This window comes from Petromyzon marinus, chromosome 40, assembly GCF_048934315.1.
Source record: "Petromyzon marinus isolate PM22_M1 ecotype Great Lakes invasive population chromosome 40, UKy_Petmar_22M1.pri1.0, whole genome shotgun sequence".
NCBI classification, from domain to species: Eukaryota; Metazoa; Chordata; class Hyperoartia; order Petromyzontiformes; family Petromyzontidae; genus Petromyzon; species Petromyzon marinus.
Window position 1 is genome coordinate 11639400 of NC_133706.1, and position 22238 is coordinate 11661637.

General features: G+C 57.9%; 1 protein-coding gene across 4 annotated transcripts in view; it reads right to left on the minus strand.

Moving 5' to 3' along the window:
- The window catches only part of LOC116950763 (neogenin-like), a 106626-nt gene that overhangs the window by 58340 nt on the left and 26048 nt on the right, over positions 1 to 22238 (minus strand). For all 4 annotated transcript variants that reach the window (XM_032968805.2, XM_032968806.2, XM_032968803.2 and 1 more), the window contains exons 2-5: positions 10351 to 10773; positions 3239 to 3514; positions 2852 to 3002; positions 1910 to 2043 (exon numbers count right to left, since the gene is read on the minus strand). In XM_032968805.2, the coding sequence (XP_032824696.2) occupies positions 1910 to 2043; positions 2852 to 3002; positions 3239 to 3514; positions 10351 to 10773 (984 nt within the window). The remainder of the gene's footprint in view (positions 1 to 1909; positions 2044 to 2851; positions 3003 to 3238; positions 3515 to 10350; positions 10774 to 22238) is intronic.

A 22238-nucleotide genomic window follows, 5' to 3' on the forward strand; every position in this document is an offset into this window, starting at 1 on the left:
TTTTAAAATGTTTCTCTCAAAACATCGTCTTCGACGGGGGGGGGGGGGGCGGGAACCCCGACAGCGGGAAGCCAGACGTGCGCGCAACAATTTCATTCACACGATTAAATTCGGCAACATTGAGCGGCAACTTATACCCAATAATTGCGTTTATATAGATAAAAGCTGCTAACGAACCGACGTAACGCGCTGTAATATTGGTGAACAATCGCGCGCCAAATTGCTCGCGAGGGATTCAATTTGCGTGATGACATTCAACTGAAACGGCGGTGGAGATAGCCAAGTGACATGCCGGGGGCGAGGTCGCCAACCCACTCAGGGCTTTGTCCACTTGGATTGAGCTCTTCGAAGACTATTGAATACAATTTTTCCTAAATACCCATTATCTACGGGACCGTTTTTGCCAGTATCAAAATGATGAGAAGAAAAAAAAGCAAGGATAGGTTTTTACCCATTCTGGAAATAAAACAGGAGTAAGTTAATGATGTTCAAACACTAACTAGATACCCTTTTGCAAGGCATCAAGTCTGCATTAACCACTCATATTTGTGGCAAAACAATGCAAACAAGCATGCTCATATAATATATGCACTGTCTTTGAAAGTGATTGGCCTATACCAGAGACAGCCTTCCTTTAATGCGTATATTAATCAGAGCATGCTTATTTGCATGCTTTACCACGACCCTAGACTGTGTCAGCCTCAAATCCAAGGACCCCTCGTGTTCTTCACACACGCCCGCGTTTGTTGCGATCAACACCCCCCCACACCCCGCGTGTACAATGACGCAGCCGATCAGGACATCGATTGCCGCGACGGACGATTAATGTGCCTCGGTGCGCCAAACCCAGCCATGACCGCGCGTTGCCTGACAAAACGGTTCCCTACAGGTTCCTGTCCAAGAATCGGTTCAAAATGATAGCAGCCGGCGTGCTGACAAACAAACAGAAGGTAGTCACGATTCCACGACTTTCTGTCTTTTTCGATGACGAAGAGGCTAAAATGGGAAATTGGCGACGTTTGAATCGGCTGACCGCGTCACACGAAGCGGCACAACACAAATGGGGGGGGGGAGGGGGCGTGTGAGGTTACAGATCAGGGGCGGGGGAAACCTACGGTTGTTGGAAACAACCCACAGTCACTTCCTTCACCGCGCGGACCTCATGCGGCCACAGAAGTGACCTTGGTGTGTGTGTGGCTGACCGCTAAGGATATTTGAAAATCCTGTTTTCAACCACAGGACAACGTTCCCCACCGCTGACGCCATCACACCGCGCCATCGCTTCCTTCCCTCTGCTAGACCCGGTAGCCGCGGTGACGTGTGTGCATGTGCGTACGTGTACACATGTGCAGACAATTATCTAAACCGGACCAGGGCCTCCCCCTAGCCTCTAATAAGGTCGACTCATCGCCATCATGGAGACAAAGGCGGGCGGGCATAGTGCTGGCCACCAACCCCCTCGTGTTGCTTTGCCGGCCTTCATAGGTGCTCACTAACAGCACAAGTCCCACCAGCCTGTTCAGGATACATGGGGAATCTCCGTCTTTGTCTGTGTCAGGAGGCGGCTGTGTGAATGCGAGGGAGGATTGGGCAGTGAGGGTGTGAGAGAAGAGGTGGCTCGGTAAGGAGGAGGAGGAGGCTGGGTGAAGAGGTGGAGGTGGAGTCTGGGTGAGGAGGAGGCTGGGTGAGGAAGAGGAGGCTGGGTGAGGAGGAGGAGGAGGAGGCTGGGTGAGGAGGAGGCTGGGTGAGGAGGAGGAGGAGGCTGGGTGAAGAGGAGGCTGGGTGAAGAGGTGGAGGTGGAGTCTGGGTGAGGAGGAGGAGGCTGGGTGAGGAGGAGGAGGCTGGGTGAGGAGGAGGAGGAGGCTGGGTGAGGAGGAGGCTGGGTGAAGAGGAGGAGGTGGAGGCTCACCGTGTACGGTGAGCACGGCGCTGGCCTGCATGGTGTCGGCGCCCTCCCCGACGGTGCAGGAGTAGAGTCCCGCGTCCCCCGGGGTCACAACCTCCACAAGCAGGTGGCCCCCGCCCGCCACCTTCACGCGCTCGCTGCGGGGGGTGGGGTGAGGGGTGGGGTGGGGGGTGGGGGGGTGGGGTGGGGGGGGTGGGGGGTGTGGGGTGGGGGGGGTGCGTTGAGCGCTTGGCATCAGTGGGTGCCGTCACCGCCGCCACCGCCGTGCCAGCCGCTCCACCGTCGCCAGTCAGCGTCTCATGAGCTGTGGTGCCATCTCGGCCGCCGGCTAAAGAGACCATCTGATGAGGGTTCCACATTGCTATGTCGGGGCCGCGTCTATCCATACGACAGCAGCTGTCGACTTTCCGCCGAGCGGTTATGCCATTAAGCATTCAGCATACCGTGGGTGTTCCTTAGAAGGTGTACAAGATAACGCTTTCAACATATTTGGGTTGAAAAAAAACGTTCAAGTGACCCCAGGATTTATGCTGGACTATCAGGTCAAGGGGAGGGTCATTCTCGGAGTCACTGTGAATAAAACTAAAAGTTGTTTTTATTTTACCAGGTAAGGCTTACTGAGCTATATAGCCCAATAAAATGGCTTATCATGTGCAAATGTATAGCAGCCAAATACTCTACAACGCACGTTGATTCTAAATGTGGAGAACCTGGAGAAAAATCCACGCAACCACGGTGAAAACATACAAGCGTCGGAGCCGGGATCGAACCCACGACCTCCTGCGCACCGGGCGAGGTAGTCAACATCTCGCCACCGCGGCACCGAATAACGGGCGGGCGCGTCACGTGGACCGGGCGTCGCGTGCCCGTGGCCTCACAGCGCCCAAAGGCAGCGGGGCCCTACGAGCGCTGAGTGTGGCCCCCCGCCAGGGCTGGGCGTCCCACCTCTCGTGCACGGCCTTGCCTCCCTTCTCCCACCGGACAGTGGGCCGGGGAAACCCACTGGCCGAGCACTCCAGCATGGCGGCCTGGCCCAGCAGCGCCTCCACGTCCTTGGGCACGCGCAGGAAGGCGGCCCGCCGAGCGACGCCCGGCTCTGCGCGCGCACGCGCAAATAAACACGCGCACAAAACGTACATGGTGGGATTTACTGCAAAGTTTCAGACAACTTCATCAGCTTGAGAAGCTGTTGCGAATGCAACCGCTATTGCTGACGCTGCTGCTACTGCTGCTGCTGGTTGTGATTAACGACCGCGACGATTATGACGACGACCACGATGATGACGACGATGCTGACGGCGACCTCAAACACCACGTCCCCCCGCGTCGTACCAGGCACCACCGTGAGTCGGATGTCGTCGCCCGTCCGGGAGAACGCCGCGTTTTCCGCCACGCATCGGTAGGTGCCGGCGTCGGTGGGCTCGGCGCGGGAGATCTGCAGGGCCCCATCTGGCAGCGGTACAACTCGGAGCGCCGCGCCCGGCTCCCCGACGTCCTTGAGCCACCGCACCGACGGCCGTGGCTCCCCGCTCACCTCGCACGGCAGCACCGCGCCGTCGCCGGCGTGCACCGACACGTGGCCCGGGCCGGCCGCCACGCGCACCGCTCCTGTACGGCAAGGACGCTCGAGCTCAGCACGACACTCACGCACGGCACTCACGGCGTCACTCAGTACCACTCACGGCACTCACGGCGTCACTCAGCGTCACTCACGACACTCAGCGTCACTCAGCATCACTCAGCGACACTCAGCGTCACTCAGCATCACTCAGCGTCACTCAGCGTCACTCACGTCACTCATAATCACTCACGTCACTCAGCGTCACTCAGCGTCACTCACCGTCACTCAGCGTCACTCAGCGTCACTCAGCATCACTCAGTACCACTCACGTCACTCAACGTCACTCAGCGTCACTCACGTCACTCAGCGTCACTCAGCGTCACTCAGCGTCACTCAGCATCACTCAGTACCACTCACGTCACTCACGTCACTCAACGTCACTCAGCGTCACTCACGCCACTCAGCGTCACTCAGCGTCACTCACGTCACTCAGCATCACTCACGTCACTCAGCGTCACTCAGCATCACTCAGCGTCACTCAGCGTCACTCAGCGTCACTCACGTCACTCAGCGTCACTCAGCGTCACTCAGTACCACTCACGGCACTCAGCGTCACTCAGCATCACTCACGTCACTCAGCGTCACTCAGCATCACTCACGACACTCAGCGTCACTCAGCATCACTCAGCGACACTCAGCGTCACTCAGCATCACTCAGCGTCACTCAGCGTCACTCACGTCACTCAGCATCACTCACGTCACTCAGCGTCACTCACGTCACTCAGCATCACTCACGTCACTCAGCGTCACTCAGCGTCACTCACCGTCACTCAGCGTCACTCAGCGTCACTCACGTCACTCACGTCACTCACGTCACTCAGCGTCACTCAGCGTCACTCAGCGTCACTCACGTCACTCAGCGTCACTCACGTCACTCACGTCACTCACGTCACTCAACGTCACTCAGCGTCACTCACGTCACTCAGCGTCACTCAGCGTCACTCAGCGTCACTCACGTCACTCACGTCACTCAACGTCACTCAGCGTCACTCACGACACTGAGCGTCACTCACGACACTCAGCGTCACTCACGTCACTCAGCGTCACTCAGCGTCACTCACGTCACTCAGCATCACTCACGTCACTCAGCATCACTCACGTCACTCAGCGTCACTCAGCATCACTCAGCGTCACTCAGCGTCACTCAGCGTCACTCAGCGTCACTCAGCGTCACTCACGACACTCAGCGTCACTCAGCGTCACTCAGCGTCACCCACTTCACTCAGCGTCACTCACGGCACTCAGCGTCACTCAGCGTCACTCAGCGTCACTCACGTCACTCAGCGTCACTCAGCGTCACTCAACGTCACTCAGCGTCACTCACGTCACTCAGCGTCACTCAGCATCACTCAGTACCACTCACGTCACTCAGCGTCACAAAACAAAGGTGGATGAGCATGCATTGGGCCAACACCAACAGTCACCCCGAGGCAGAGCAAGGCAATGGTGCGTGTGTGCTTGCGTCTCATCGATAGAGGGCCCTGGCGCGGGGGAAGAGCCCAGCGTCCACGCAAAGTCGTCTGGGGGAGTTGCGGTCGACTCTGCGTTTTTAAAAGTCCCCGCGCACGAGCGTCGTCCCCTCTGCCACGGAAAGCCTCCGTTTATCCCGGCACCGAAAATAATTCCCGAGGGCTGCTCGCTACACGGTGCAGCCGCGTGCACACCGGCGGAACCTCGAAGACGCACGGCGGCGCTCATTCTCATGGCGCGCGACTTCAACGCTCCGGCAATCATCGACATATCGGGAGACATTCAACCATCGAGGGAGAGCGACGCTTCTGCCAGCCCCCTCCCCCCCCCCCTCTTGATCTCCGTCGCCGGCGGCGGCACGGGGCGACACGCTCGCAAATTGTCTCACAGTAGTCGGCGGTTCAAATCGCCTTCGTTAATTTGCAAAATACGTCCAAGGTCAAAAAAGGAGATTGCGAGGGGGGGGGGGGGCGGAGGGGGCAGTGGAAGGCGAGCGCTCGAAATCGGGCCTCGGGAAAACGCGGGCGCATTCACATGGCAGGCAGGCAGGCGGGGGGGCGGGGAGCGGAAAGGAGGACAGGCGGGCGGGCAAGGCGGGCGCTGCTCATCCATCACGCCGGTCTCTGTGGCATTCTTGAGAGCGAGAGAGCGGACGGGCGGGCGGAACACGGGAGGATGGCGGTTGATGGGAGGCGGGCGCTGAGGCGGCTGCGGTGGGGAGCGGTGGGGGGGAGGGGAGCGGGCGGGCGGGGGGGGGGTGGCGACGCCACGGTGGCTCGAAGGGGAGAAGAGGGGATGGGAGTTTTCACGGCAAAAGGTTGTGTTTGCTCAGTTGAGTGAGATTCCGTTGCTCAGAAAATTCCTGCCCGCCTAATGTAACTCTAGCACGCGGGGCGCATTCATCTTCTCCGCCACTTAAAAAAAACAATAAAAAAGGTCGGGCTCCTGCAACAGCTTTGGAACGGAGGAGCGCGAGGGTTGGTGCAGCGCGGTGTTATTGCAGCCCGGGACTCGAGTTACCGGGGTATTGCATGTCGCTGCTATGCAACTCTGGGGAACCCAACAAAAACACCCGTTTCAACGTTACATTTTGCTCGACTGTATATAGCTTGCCGATTGCAATCTGCACAGATCGGCCCCCGTTCGAAAAGTCACGAACACCGCGGGATACCTCGGCCGGCGCGCCGCGCCTTCGGCACCGCGCGGCAACGCTCTCGGGACGAGCGGTCGCTCTCGCCAAGTCGGCGTTGTGGGCCGCCTGACCAGTTTGCTGCCACGCGGCGTCCCAGCGCCTCGGCGCTCATCTTTCGGCGACGGTCACGCCGAAGACGGTGGACATCCCAACGTGTGGGACAACCACCCCCGACTCTTTAACAAGGTGGGGGGGTGGGGTAGATATTGACGAGCGGGACGCTCGCGAGGGAGACGCCCCTCCGGGACGCTGCCTCGCAACGTCGTCCTCATCGTCCTCATCGTCGTCGCCATGGTTACTCGGCGGGGCCTTGCGATGGCGGCCTGGGCCCAAAGGAAGCGCCGTGCCAGCTCCACCGTGGGAGCGTGCCAGCTCCACCAGCGCCAGACGGTGGGGGGAGAAGCATCACCCCCACATAATAATTAAATTACTAACTGCTAACGTCGCCTTTTGAGTGTTCATGCGCACAGGGTGGGAGTTTGTCAGAAACCGAGCGTCTCACAAAGTCACGTGGCGAGATGTTAACTACCTCGCCTGGGATACAGGAGGTCGTGGGTTCAATCCTGACCCTGACGATTGTATATTTGCAGTTTGTAGTTTAAATTTTGATTTAAAGCTTCCGTGATTGCAGGGATTCATATTCTTGGTTCTGTCGGTAAAGTCACGTAGAAGGGAAACAATAAAATAATAAAAATATAAAACAATAAAATTCTCACGACGTTTCGACTGCAACACAAGCAATCATCATCAGGTGTGAAAACCACAACAAGAAAATTTGAAAAAAGTGGCGGTTATTTATAACGTTAGCACCACGGAGAGATATTTGACAGTTTGTTCAGAGGGACGAGTCCATCTATGTTTGTTGTTTGTTTGTTTGAGTTGCACTGCACCTGCCCTGCACCCACCACTTCCTCCTCCTCCCCATTGTCATCATTGAGGATAACTACCTCCGTGCCGAGGTTTGATGATTTACAATAGAGGTCTCGCACGACTCGCGTGTTCAAATTGTGCACCCCGTGCAAATCCCGCCACAATTTAGCCACGCGACCGACTGCGTGTTTCCTGGAAGTGAGACGTAAACGCCGCCGCGCTCGCCTATTTGCTCACTCGCCGAAATGGAAGCTGCCCTCTGCGCTACCGCGCGTCGGAGAATCCTCCACGGCAAGCAGAAAGCGCCAGTCAAGCCGGCACGGCACCGCACCACACCGCCAACTGCAGGACGTGACCTTTCACCTGCCGCCCTCACAGACCCCCATAAGCTCTATCGGCAACGGTTTTTTTTTCAACTTTCCCTGCAATGATTCTGCAAGCTGCCTTTACTGCTCCTTCCAGGGCCCACGTGTTTCTGCTGCACCCTCCCTCGGCTGTGCCCCCGATTATTATTTTACGATCCCCACGCTGTGCCCCCCACCCCTCCCCCAGAGCTGCAGAGCGGAGCGGCTCCTCTGCGCTGACAAACGCAGCCCTCGGCAGCGGCCAGTCCGCTCTCCCTCTCCTCGCCGCAAACCCGACACCCCTTCTCCACGAGTAAGCGTGGCGTGGAAAGCTCCTGCTGGGCCGCCTGACTGCTAGCAGCGGAGAGGACCCCACTGGTTCTCTGGGTGCCTTCGCTGGCCTCTGCGCATCCGCTCCACGACCTCCCTGGCCGTCTCCAAACATCCCGCGCTGATGTCGTCTCGTGCCCGACGGCTTTGCCCGATTATTGCTCCCCGCGCTCCCTCCTCCCGCTCGCTCTGGTCTCCCATCCTCCCATGAGCCTCTGCACGAGGAGAGGTCGCACCTTCTCCGCTGTTGCTGCTTCTCCGAGTCCTGAACACGCCCCCCCCCCCACGACCCCCCCTCCCCTTGCGGTTCATTAAACGTCGTGACCTCTGCTCGAGATTTAAGAAGCGACAACTGGCGTAGCTTTCACGAGGAAGCTCGACTTAAAACTCCCTCGGTTGACAGCGCAGCCAGCGGTGGCCGCCCTTGACTGGGCGGTTTGAACGCCCCGATGGGGGGAACACGAGGCGCCTCGCGAGCCGGCGCCCCGTGCCGATCGTCACGGCCGCAGCTTCGCTCGTAGCGCCGCGATGCCGCCCCTCGAGCCGCCCGGCCCATCCCCCTCCGACGTCGCCACCGCCGCCCGTCACTCCGCCGCCACATCGGGGCCGGCGGGGGAGATTCTCTCGAGCGTGCGCTCCCCGTTCTGTTTGGCACGCGCAGACCAATCGCGGCTCTGTCAAGCGCTAACGCGACGCTCCGCTGCACCCTGCGATTCCCCTTTGACCGCCCCGGCTGGGGCGTCCGTCGATCAACCTTTGCTTTTTTGTGGGTTCAATTTCTTGTCTACCCCGCACCTCCGGTTAGCACGGTTAGCTGCGTGCGGTGCAAAAGAAGTTCAACATACGTACATTGGTGGGAGGCAGAGGCGGCCGGGTGTGGTCCTGGTCACACCGTGTCTTATATGCACCACTGCCGGCCTTCACAGCTGCTGCTTGCTAACAGCACTTGCCCCAACAGCGTGTGTAGGCTCCACGGCGGGTCTTTGTCTTCGTGTCAGGTTGGAGCTCTTGAGCGATATTTTGCGCTGTGTTTACGCGGCGCCGCGAGGAGTCACATCCCGGTTTTGTCGACGAATGCCGCCCTCCAACAAACAAGTTCGAGGGCAGCAAGCCACGTGGCTAGAAGAGATAATGGTGGCCGGTGTGCGAGAGTCTTGAAGGAGCGGTAGCCGAGAGGGGGAGGGGTGGGGAGTGCCGGGCCAAGAGTACGTCCACCACGGAGATGGAGCGATGGAATTGGCGTTGTGCAGGTGTGCAATGCACATTGTCACATCGCAGGAGTGTGAGAGATGATGACGGATTGGAGGGGTGGGACGGGGGAGGTTGATCATGGCTGATGATGATGAATTTGTAATTCTAAAGAAGGCCGGGGGTGACGGGGCTGGCCGGGCGAGGGCGGTGGTGAATCCGAACGTTCCGCTAACCAACGGCAGCGCACGCGCGCGCGGTGGGAGCCCGCGGGCGCTATCGACCGCTCGCGCCCCCTCCCTCGTCTGCAGAATAAGATTAATTATCCGCCAATACAATGAGACGTCATTACCGCAGCTCGGCAGACGGGCGCGGGTGGCACCGACACACGCTGTAAAGCGCGAGGAAATGAACTCATCGATTCTGTTTACACGGATCCGGCGACGCGTTGCCGGCGGCCGGCACCGTGTCCGAACGCGGCGCCTGGCTTTGACACCGAGCCGAGGCCGATGGGCGAGCCCAAATGTCTCTCCCCCACCCCCTTCTCTAAAAACCCCAGCAGCAGCGAGTTTGGGCTTCGGTCCGCGCAATTTTCGTTGAAGCTTCGTTGCTTTGTGCCGGGCTCTCGTCAAACAAACCAAAAAGCAAAAGGAGAAAGACCTCTTGTGTTTGTCCATCATTGCCAAAATGCGAGCGGCCGGATGTTTGTGCCGTCGGCGTTCATTACGGGCGACGAGTCCGGCCGCGCTGCATTGCGTCGCCCGACCGTGGCCGTGCAATGCAACAATGGGCGAGGGAAAGAGCGGCATAGGAAACGCGCGCGTGAAGGAACGATCGCTCGGCCCACGCTCCCGCAGAGTTGAACCGCTCTCCACAGTCTCGAGGTGTGAGCCAATGCAATCACAATTCCGCACCCCCGCCCCCCCCCCCGCAATGTTTACCGAGAGAGCAATTACCTGCGCGCAAGTGCTCGAGGCTTCACGAAAGGGCATCCGCACGCATGGGGAACGACTGCGCTCGTGTTCTCTCGCCCATCGTCCCTTCCCCCGCGTTCTCGGTGGCTGCTCAAGTTGCCGTGACGAGATAACCATGTCGTCCGTTCAGCAACACATCGTGACGTTGTGACTAATGTGGCTCAACATTCTTAATCAACATTCTACGAAAATAACTATTGCCCATTAAATTTCACACACGCACAATTACAACCAAAATGACCCTCATACGGTACCGCACACCCAACGCAATGACACACACGTGTGGATAGTGCATGCTCGTACGTGACCCTGTGTGCCCATGCGTGCCCGTGCGTGCCCATGTGCCTGTGCGTGTCCGTACGTGCCTGTGCGTGCACATGTGCCTGTGCGTGCACATGTGCCTGTGCGTGCCCGTGCGTGCCTGTGCGTGCCCATGTGCCCGTGCGTGCCCGTACCGGCGATGGAGAGCCGAGCAGCGCGGCTCACGATGGTGCCGATGCCAGGGGCCGTGGCAACGCACTCGTAGCGGCCTTCGTCCGAGCGGCTGCCCCTCCCGTGCTGCACAGAGCGCAGCAGCAGTGCGCCGCTCGCCAGCACCACCCTGCGCTCCTCCTGCTGCTGCTGCTGCTGCTGCTCACCCTCGGCCTGCAGCGGCAGCGCCAGGAAGACCCCGTCGCGCTTCCACTCCACGCGCACGGCGGGCCCCACGTCATCCTCACCGGCGGCGCCCGGCGCCGCCTCGGCACCCGGCGCCGCCTCGGCACCCGCTCGCTCCGGCCGCGCCGAGCAGTTGAGCCGAGCCGAAGAGGCGCGCACCGCCACCGTGTCCGAGGGCTCCGTGACGAAGCGCAGTGCGGTGAATCCCGGCGCCGCCGAGCCTGACGGAAGGACACAAGCACGCCTGCGGTCAGACACCAGGGGCCATCGTCGCCACGCCGTCCACACGGCGGTCGAGCGAGATTCCCGCGCCAATTTAAAACACACGACGCTGCCCGTTACCGCACTTTTGAAACAACGGGGCAGCGTTTCTTGAATCTCAGCGCCCTGACCCCCCATCCGCCCAGCCACCCAGAAACGCTCGCGGTCCGAGAGCCTCCATGCGTCGCGTCGCGTGCGCTCACGTCCAGCCAGAGTCACGCGGACGGTGCGCAGTAACAACGGTCATCGACGTTGGCACCTCGGCGGCGTCGCATCAACGTCACCGCACCCCCCCCGCCTCTGCCTCCCCGGTGCTGTGCTTCACTATCCCCCCCTGCCACTCATTCCCCCGCTTCTGCCCGAGGATCAACCGTGGCGGTCAGCGGCCTCGCTCGGCAGCACTCGGGCGCCCCACGCGCGTTGCGTTCACGGGGAGGAACCGACCTCCGCTCGAGCAGGCAGACCCTCGATGCTTCGGCGGCAGCGTCGAACCCGAGGGCAGCGCAGCTGGCAAAGCAGCGGCGATGGGCAGTGGGCCGCGTTGGCACACATTCGTAGAAGGCGGTGAACAAGAAAAAAAATTGGACAGCGCTTCAACGCCATCATCGCCCAAGCCACCGATGCTGCTGCCGCACCTCACCGCTAGCGAGGCTGTCTGCCCTGACGGTCTCCTAACGCAAAGCGAATGATGTCTCGAGCTCGTCCAAGTCTCCGATGCCGGCTCGTGCAACGGAGCCACAGCCCAATTCCCCAACTTGCGTTGTTTTTTTTTAAAAAAAACAGGAACGTTTACAGAATGTTCTGGGTATTTGAGCGATCTCGATTTTCTTTGACATCGTCGCCACTCAGTACGGACACCGAATTGATGGCACTTTCGGCACTATTCACCTTGGGGAGGGCGGGCTCGCTCTCCCATCTCGGCGTCGACCAAGTGCGAGCGTTTCATTAACATCCGTCCACGCTTTCAGATGTACTTTTTTCCTGCTCTGCGTTAAAATTAAACATTGCAAATATTGTTTGGAACAATTAAGCTACTGCTAATAAAGCGTTGTCGGTGGTGCCTTGTGCGCACAGATCGCCCTTGCGAGCCCAGCCTTCCGCGAAACGCGTTGCACCAAATCAACACGACTAACACAAACAAACGGATTCACAATCGAGGGATGTACGCACAGTGGCAGGAGGCAGCCCAGACAATTAGGGTCCCGTTGTGAGACCGTGAAATCCCTGGATCTACGAGCGCAGCCTAATGAGCAACAATTAACATTTGGCACGTCCCCGTCGATTCACCCACAATTCTCGGCGACGGACACAAAAACGACCGCGGTCGCAACGCTACCGACTTTTGCGTCCAGGGGGGGCGTCGGGAAGGTGCGCGCTTCGGTTGCATTCCCGTTAAATGCACCCTTCGATTTTATAGCCAGTGGGCACAATTCCCCTTCCCACCACCTTCGTCCAGGCCTATTGGGCAGGTCAGAGAGGCTTCCTTCCGATCCGACGATGGCAATTTAGTTTCTCCTCGGCACCACCGTTAACGGAGGGGGAAACACGCGTGCAGTGTCGGCACGGGCCCCCGATCGTTCACGCCGCATCGTCCGCTTGCACGGCATCATTCGTACCGATCGTGCAGAGCAGCCTGACCCAGCCAGCAGCGGAGGCAAAATCTACACCGTCACGGAAAAGGTCAGCCGACCGACGGCATGAGCAAGGCCAAACTTTGAAAAGGTTAACGGCGGCCAACTCCACGGGCGAGCACCACCGCGAATCCAACTGTCACTGCGCGTTCAAGAATTAACGAGACCCAAGTTCCACTGTCTACGAACGACCAGGTGGAGACATCCTGCCAGGCAAAAACGCTCGTCGGCTGACATCCTCATTGGAAACTTAATGAAGGAACAATGGCCTCTACATCCCATCGCAAACGTGCTCGCACAGAACCCTTCGTTATCGTGCCGCGTTCACCACAAACGCCTGGCGCTCTCGGAGTGGATAAACAAAGTCGATGAACTGACAGCGTCTGTGACAGCCGGTGCCTGTGAGCGCGCGCGTGTGCGCGTGTGTATGTATATTAAACTTTTGTCGCACCATACGTAGCCAACCATGCTCATCGGAGGTGCGGGGGAAGGACAACTAACTGAACACAACAACAAGCAGTTCTAAAGAAGCGAGTTTTGTCAATCTAGATGGCAATGTGAAAGTGCACAGCTGCCAGTGGCTTCCTAATATCGGAAGGAAAGAGCGTTCCGGGCGGCCGCAGTAGGGCATCTGAAAGCGCCGCGCGACGCGGTGACCACTGCCTTAGCAAACGCGTGGCGCTCTGATCAAGACGCGGACAGAGGGCTGCGGAATGAACCCGGAGCGGGGCGACGTCGCAGCGACACACACACGCCGGCCCCGGCGTGCCCCGGCCAACTTTGCACGACCGGGCCTCGCGCGGGAGGACGGTAGCGGCGCGGTCGCACCGACACCCGGCCACGCACGCGAGCGGTGTGCCCGCCGCGAGCACGGACCCCCCCCCCCCCGGCCCCCGCGTCCGCCACCAACCGACCGGGACGACGGACCGATCGTTGAACCGCAGTGCCGTCCGGCGCGAGCGCACGCCTCCGGCCCGGGCGCCGGCTCCCGGGACCCGCCGGGTGCCGTCAACCCTCGAAACAACGCCGCGGACCGCCGTGCGCCAACCGCGTATCGGACAAGCAAGACGCCACCTCCGTGCTCCGAGAGCTCTTTTAAGATGCGCGAGGGCCTTCGCGACCAACACCGTCGTTCATAATGGATTGTTTTTATTGTGGTTCGGATCGCGCAAGCACACAGTGTGTCGTACACCCTCCTCCACCCGCCACTGCCGATTCATAAAGTTGTCACGTGAACCCGCCCCGTGAAGCTCTCGCAGCGTCCATGCGCATCGATCCAGGACGAGGGTAAACCGGGCCGAGCGGAGCGGGCGTGATTTAGGGGCGAGCGCCACAGCGATGCATACGCACACACGCACACACGCACACACACACGCACACACGCACACACACACACACGCACACACGCACACACGCACACACACACACACACACGCACACACGCACACACACACGCACACACACACGCACACACACACGCACGCACACACACACGCACACACACACGCACACACACACGCGCACCCTCCATTAAAAGGACCAAACGCCCAGGTGCCCCCCCCCCCACCACCACCCTGCCACTGTGCCGAGGTTTTATCACCGTGGGCCTAGAGGGGTTTTAGGGGCGCAGAGAGAGAGGAAATGGCAGTGTCGGGCTTCTATAAAGGGTTTAGGTCGATGCTGCACTTTGGCGGGCGCACACACGGGCGCGCGAAAAAGACACAGATTGCCCCGTTAATTGTTCAAGGCGTTTTGGGATAAGCGCCGCTCATAACGGGCACCTGCCGAGGCTGCCCACTGCACGGGGAGGAGCGGCGTGGGCAGCGTTCGCACCGGGGCAGCCGTCGTCCAGCCAGTCAATCTAAGGAAGGCCCGGTCGGTCAAGGTCCAATAACCTGCCTCGTGCTATTAAACCCAGGCCACGAGATACGCGGCACCGCCGGTGAACAACGCACCGCTGCTCCCCCCTTGCATGCAATGCGCTATACGCACACAAAGATAAAGATCCCCCGTATAGCCTTAACAGACTGTTGGGGCGAGTGCTGTTAGCGAGTAGCACGTATAAAGGCCGGCACAGCAAACACCACACTGCCGAGTCAACCTAGGGGAGGCCCAGGACGGATTCTGATAATCGTCACTGGTGTAGACCGTGAGCGACAATCGAACTCAGGTCACCGGGTTTGCATCGTGGAGTGTTAACCGCTGCACCACCGCTCTGCGCAGAAAGAGAAAGACAACAAAGATCCCCCGTATAGCCTCAACAGACTGTAGGGGCAAGTGCTGTTAGCGAGCACCTATGAAGGCCGGAACGGTACACGAGGGGGTGGGTGGCCAGCACCACGCCCGACCGCCTTTGTCTCCCTAGTGGCGATATTTACACACCGCACCAGGTACTCATTTGAGGCTGAGTCGACCTAGGGGAGGCCCGGGACCGGTTCAGATGATCGTCACTGGTGTTGGCCGTGAGCGGGAATCGAACCTGGGTCGCCAGGTTCATAGCGCAGCGCGCTAACCGCTACACTACCGCTCTGCGCAGAAAGAGAAAGACAAGCACACACACACACACACACGCGCGCGTGTACGTGCGCACGCGCACACACGCACAGGCAAAGCAGCTTGGGAAACGTGTGTAAACACAGTGGGCTAGGGGACACCCCAAGGTGTACAATCAGATAGGGGCTCGTGTGCTAATGTTGTAAGGGAGAAATTAATTGCCGTTGCAGACAGCCTTACGTCGCTGTGTTTACCATCATTAGCAGCTAACCTCGTGAGCCGAGGATCTCGGGCATCACGACCGCGTGCCTCTTCGCCGTTTCATTTAAATTGCACGGCGCTTCCTCCAGATAAGGGCCGCTCGGTTTACTTGCGCGAGGAGGGCGAGGAGAGGGAGGAGAGGGAGGAGGGCGAGGAGGGCGAGGAGAGGGAGGAGAGGGAGGAGAGGGAGGAGAGGGAGGAGGGCGAGGAGAGGCAGGAGAGGGAGGAGAGGGAGGAGGGTGAGGAGGGCGAGGAGAGGGAGGAGAGGGAGGAGAGGGAGGAGGGCGAGGGGAGGGAGGAGAGGGAGGAGAGGGAGGAGAGGGAGGAGGGCGAGGAGAGGGAGGAGAGGGAGGAGAGGGAGGAGGGCGAGGAGGGCGAGGAGGGCGAGGAGAGGGAGGAGGGCGAGGAGGGCGAGGGGAGGGAGGAGAGGGAGGAGGGCGAGGAGAGGGAGGAGAGGGAGGAGAGGGAGGAGGGCGAGGAGGGCGAGGGGAGGGAGGAGAGGGAGGAGGGCGAGGAGAGGGAGGAGGGCGAGGAGGGCGAGGAGAGGGAGGAGAGGGAGGAGGGCGAGGAGAGGGAAGAGAGGGAGGAGGGCGAGGAGAGGGAGGGGAGGGAGGAGAGGGAGGAGGGCGAGGGAGGGCGAGGGAGGGCGAGGGAGGGCGAGGGAGGGCGAGGGAGGGCGCGCCGCCCGTGACAGCCGCCTGATGAAAGGCTCGCGGCTCACCCTGCAATTTGAGCCGATTACCCCTTTAACTGCAGGGGAAGCAGGCGGAGGAGGAAAGCCCTGGCCAGCTCGAAAATACCTCGGAGGCTGCCTGCAAAGGCTTCCTCTCTGCTGGGCCGAACAGGTTCGGTTTACAAAACCTTTTGTAGTCATAAAGGTGATTAATGGACAATGGGGCTCATAAACGATCACCTGGAGCGAAGCGGGGTGGGGGGGGAGAACACCCGACCACTCCGCCCAGGTAAACGACACCGCTTCCAAGAGTGCCGTGCCACGGCACTCACGGGCAAGCGGCTCGGGCGTCACCGCCATCGATGCTCGCATCTTTTTTTCACGAAGCGCCACGTGATTTTTTTTCTTCGATGTTTTTCGTTCCATTTTTTTTTACAAACAACAAAAATAAAAAAAACTTACCGGCGCTTCCACGAGTCGTTAAGATGCCTTGGGCATGCAAACGTCTTCGAGGGCTTTCCGCTCCGCGGGCTGGGACCGCTCGCTCTCGAGCAGTGGCTCTTTCACTGCAGCCGCGTGCCCCTTTGGTTCCCAGTCGGGAAGATAAATGTATAACGTAAATAAAGACATAGGGTTGATGAAATAGAGTAGTTGTACTCACGTGCCCGTGCCTTAGATTGCATTTCGATTATTTACCTTCTCAAAACTAAATCTGCCCATGTCTGGCACCCCCAGAAAGGGCATCTCGCACCCCCAGGGGGTGCGGTGCACCCCAGGTGAAGAACCACTGCTCTAGAGCAGCGGAGACAGAGGCGGAGAGGTGAACGGGGACCGGTCGGGAGGAGATGAATTGCGGCTGCGTGAAGCTGGACGGATGTGCACGAGTCCTTTGTCCAACAGTGGAATGAGCATGGTGAGCGGTATCAATTACTCCGCCCGGCTGTGAGCAATCCTGGAAGGTCAGAAGGCCCTCTTCTCTCAATGCCTCACGATGCTAATTTAAATTCCATACGAGCCAATAAGGCGCGGAATGGTGGTGGAGCGGTTCGCACACCGCACAATCAACCCGGTCAGCCGAGTTCGATTCCCGGCCATGGCTAAGTGATATCTGAACCAGCACCCGGGCTTCTCCCCATTCGCCAACCCACACTGCCCAGCATGGTGAAGTATGGTCAACCAACCCCAACAACCGGGAACGCTTGGGCAGAACTTCGTCCATCAGTGGAAGAACAGAGGGAGGTGTAAATGATTGTTATCAATAAATGCGTGACCAACTTTTATGGACAGTGCTTGAGTTTGCCAAAATCCGATTATATTATCCATGGGTAGAATTTGCCTTCAAACAGAATTCTATCCCCACGTTTTCTATTTGTCCCCTGGCTAGAGTGAGTAGAGGACCAGCGACGATAAATTCAAAGCACCTCTTCTTGCGAAAACGGGAGCGCAATGTTTAAAACGCACGCCGATTAAAATGCAAGATCCCAGTAATAAATGTGTCATGCACAACGTCACGCATGAGTCCCTGTGCTCATTAATTAACCCGACGAACACGTGGTAATGGTTCTTCTCAATTAGTGACCCAGGCAGTCCCGCGATTTGAACACACATAGATCATCTCCAACATCTTATCATCTACTCCACGCTCACAGTCCTCATCATCGTCAGCCACGGTCAATCCACTACTGGAAGAAAAGGCTCCCCAAGCTACCGCCTGTGCTCCACCAACTGCACCGATACGGACTCAAAATAAAGAAATAACCGCAGCGCATTGCCGGCCCTGTGTGTGCGTGAGCACAGAGCCATAAACTGCGGTTTCAAGAGCTCTGCGAACAATTCACAGTCAACGCACTCGCGCCGGAGTTGAAATTTACAGTCGCAGCAATAAACACAGACGCAATTACTTCAAATAACATAAACACGGTCCACAAAACGTAAATCGAGGGCCCGCTCGTACCAAAGCCGTCTTTGGCGGTCGGGGCCCTGTGACATCCGTGAAAAAGAGCTTCACAGCTCATCGCATTCCTCCAATCTAAAGAAAGATTCTGATTGCGTGAAGGTGGCGCTCAGCAAGCGCGGACTCCCTTGGGTCGCGACAACGAGCGCCGTGAACACGTCGTAGCAGCCCCATATTGGAGCAGCGCCGCTGCTCACGTCCGTGGCCCATGCCATGCCGTCATTGTTATTAGCGGGCGTTCAGGGAGCCGTGTGGGTTAAGGGAACCCCGTGGACATCAGCTCCCGCAACACGACCCCACATCCCAGCGCGTGGAGCAAAACTTCGGACAACTATTATATTTATTTATTCACCAGGTAAGTTACCCACTGAGCTATGTAGCTCTTTTTCAGAAGCGACCTGGCTATCACAAATGATAGCTCAACGAAGTGGGTTATCAATGTGCACATTTATAGCAGCCAAATACTCTCACCGCGTGATGTAGGATTCTAAATTGTGGAGGGGAAAACCGGAGGACCCGAAGTAAAATCCACGCGAGCACGGGGGGAGAGAGAGAGAGAGAGAGACACGCAAACTCAAAATATGCAGCAGCAGCAGGCGTCAGGGTCGGGATCGAACCCACGACCTCCTGCACACCCGGCGAGGGCGTTAACATCTCCAAGCCACCGTGGCGTGACCCAGACACGCGGCGGAGAGCTGCACAGCAGCTCAACCACAAAAAAGTCACGCGGCAGAACCCACGACGTGCTAAAGTGTACTTTTAAAATGTCTAAAGACAGCTCTGGTGGACTCTGGACACGAGGGAATAATAATGCAGCGCTCGCAGACCGCCCCCCTCAGTCCCCCTGGATTGCGAGCAGAGCTAACTGCCAGTCAGCTCCTGGAGATGATTGGCTTTGTTGCGATCCCCTTCGCCGGAACACGGCGCACTGTACGGCATCCTCAGCTCATTCCATCGCAGACGCGGCGCAGTCTCTCCGCTTCCTCTCCGTAAGGTCACTCGGCCCCGGCTTGGAGCTGGATAACGATCAGTGCGACGGGGAGCTATGAGGGGTTCTCTGCAAATCTCAACGAAGTCGATTTTTAGCTTTTGTCCTTTCTTTCGCGTGCAACCGTTCGCTTGTCTAATCTCGCCGTTCCTCGCCTTCTCGACAGCCGTCACTTATTTTTGACTTTCGGGGCTGCTCGTTAGTTTAAATAAGCATTCCTTCCAAAAATAAATGAGAAATGAGCTCGCTCGCTCTCGTTGGAAGCGTGAAGGAGAAGCCTGCCCTCTTGTTTACCCAAAGCCCAAGATGAAAATCAGCCCCGCAAGACGAAGATATTTGGTGAAGACGGGACGGCGAACAATAAAGCAAATGCCTCCACGAACGAACATCGACAGCCCCGACACAAATGCGCAACAATGGACAGAAGAGGTTTGTCTTGGAGGCAAAAGACCACCGACGACTCCCAACATACCAAACAGGTAACACGAGCGGATTATTAACTCAAGTTACGGGGGTCCAAGCAAGTGTGACAAAGCCACAAACCAATTCCCATTCCAATTCCCATTGGTACGTGGATCAAATAAATTACTCCAGACACCTGTGTATGGCAGCAAGAGCGGTCCACGCGAATGCTGTCGCAAGAGGGGGGGAAGGAGGGAGGGAAAGGGGGGGGGAAGGAGGGAGGGAGAGGGGGGAGGAGGGAGGGGGGAAGGGGGGGGAAGGAGGGAGAGAGGGGGGAAGGAGGGAGGGAGAGGGGGAAGGAGGGAGGGGGGAAGGAGGGAGAGTGGGGGGGGAGGAAGAGGGAGAGAGGCGGCGTCGGAACGCTCGGCCTGCACCGATTGACGCTTCTGGCTCGGATCCGACAGCAAGCGACCAGCTGGCTGACTGGCTGGCTCCGATCGGCGTGAGCAAGTCCGAGACGCTCGGCGCTCCTGAAATCGTCGAGGGAATCCCTCCATGGAGGTGACGAAATTCACAGTAGAGCATTGGAGATCCTCAACGCACTCTTGTGACAACTTTGCAAAGCGTCGACACAAAAATCGGGATGTTATCCTGAAGAATAACAAAATAATACCCCTAAAAAAACCCATACCATGAAACTGGGATTAGCCAAAAATCCCAGTGTTCTAAAATTACCTGAAAATTACTCGATTGGGATCGCACGCAGCAGGAGCAGCAACATCGTCCCCACCTGCTGCAACAACTTGGCAGGAAACTCTGAAAAAAGTGATGATGATGACGAACTAAGACGAGCACTTCCAAGCCACTGGCCCCAGGTTTGAACATAAATGAAGCCACTCTTTTTTTTATATATATATGGATAGAATCAATGTGACGTAGGCGTTATGAGTGCTGAGGAAGATGCGATCTTTACCAAGTCCTCCTCCTTTCACCGTGGCCGGTGTCCCCGGCTGGCGTGACCCCGGCGATCGCAACCGAAGCTGTGCCACAACCCTTTCCGCTTCGCCATTCCCGTCGAGATGCGGCAACGGACCTGCCTCTACGTGCGTGCGTACGTACGTAGAACTTCCTCCGCACCGTACGTAGCCGACCGTACGTAGCAGACGTGCGGGTGAGGACCACAAACTATAAACAAAAAAAGCAGATCTAAAGAAATTAGTTTTCAATCTAGATTATTTAAAAGTGCATAGTTCCAGTGGCTTCCAAATAATATTGGAAGGGTGCGTTCCAGACGGCCGCAGAAGCGCATCTTAAAGCGTACGATGCGGTAACCGTTTTTGTTCGATGGCCAGCAGCCAAAAGCCGCTGCTGCGAGGATGAGCACCGGAGTTCACGTGATGATGGTGTATGCTCCTTGACGTGATCAGCCAAGATATTGTGGCTCATTTGTGGCAAGCACTTTGTGTGTAATGAGTGCAGATTTAGATTTAAACCTTTCCGTTTTTGGATTCTTCGGATCTTTAAGGACAATTCTGGATGATCTTCGGATCATTTTCATCGCGTGTTAATGGGCGGCAGAGTGGAGGCGAAGTGCTGGTGCTCCTGCCTCGCAGCAAGAAGCACCTGGGTTCGAATCCTGACTGGTTTCGTCTGGGTTCTCTGGTTTCCCCCCCGTAGCTCAAACAAAAATCCACGCGAAACAATATCAACTGGCACTGCCGAAAACATCCCAACGCGAACAAAAAAAATGTCCTGCAAAAATTACTCAACCGGGGTCGCGCACGGTGGAGTTGTGTGGGTGCGCGCGGTGTGTGGGTGCGTGTGCGCGCGGTGTGTGGGTGCGTGTGTGCGCGGTGTGTGGGCACGGAGGGCAGGGAAAAGCAGGGTCGAGGTGGCTGGGTGCCCAGCCCACAGGGTTATCATACCCAAGTGATAATACCGTAATGGGTTGTTTTATTCTCACATTCCTGCCCCGCCTGATAAGCCCCCTTCCTTTCAACTGAGGGCTCCACTATTTATCTTGGCCGGTGTGAGGTTTACGTTTAACTCCAGACAGATGTGGGGAATTCTAACCTTTCCCAATCCGAGTGACCCTGTTGGGAACGAGTCGCAGGCTGCGCTCACTCAAGAGCTGACCGAGTCGCCGCGGCGGAACGAGCGGTGGAGCGGCGCGGGGGGCCCAGTGGCTCGCGCGCTGCGGTCAACGAACCCCGGCGACCCCAGTTTGATCGCCGACCGCGGCTAACGTCAGTGGCGGGTGAGATCCGAACCGGTCCCTGGGTCATCTCCCCATTCGCTTACCCGCAACACTGAGCGGCATGGAGGGAGCCGCCATCCGGTAGCGAGGTAGCAAAGCGCTGTAAAAATCAGCACGATTACGCTGTACCACGAGAGCTCGCTATTCTTGGAGCAGCTAGACAAACAATCCTATGTAGGTATGTATGTTGAACTTCTTTCGCACCGTACGTAGCCAACCGTGCTAGTCGGAGGTGCGCGGGAGGGGCAAACTAAAACACAACGAGCAGTTCTAAACAAGAGTTTTCAATGTGGATGGCGATTTAAAAAGTGCTCGGCTCCAGCGGCTTCCTAATATTTGCTTGTATCATCTACTGTGGCGAATAAGGATTCGCTTGTGTCATCTGGCATCGCGTTTTAGTTTGCTTTTACCAATCGTTGTCCTGCGCACGTGGTTGAGCGAAACCTGAGATGGCCCCGCTGTGTGTCGGGATGATCATTACCACGTGGCCGGTGCCGAAGTGACGGCCGCGTTGCGTGACCCTTGCCGAGTTCATGGGCGAGGCGTGCGCGACGCTCGACTCGCCAGTCGGGTTTTTTTGAATTTGAAACTTCCACGGCAGGCGAGAGGAACCAATCCCGGATTCGTGGTAATTTGCGGCATTTATTTACCGTGTAACCGTCGTTTCGCACACTCAATCACCGCAGTGACCTGCGCGGCTAGCCTTCAACTATTTAGAAACATCGTCATCACATAAGTACAACAGAAACGAATGACAGACTCGAGT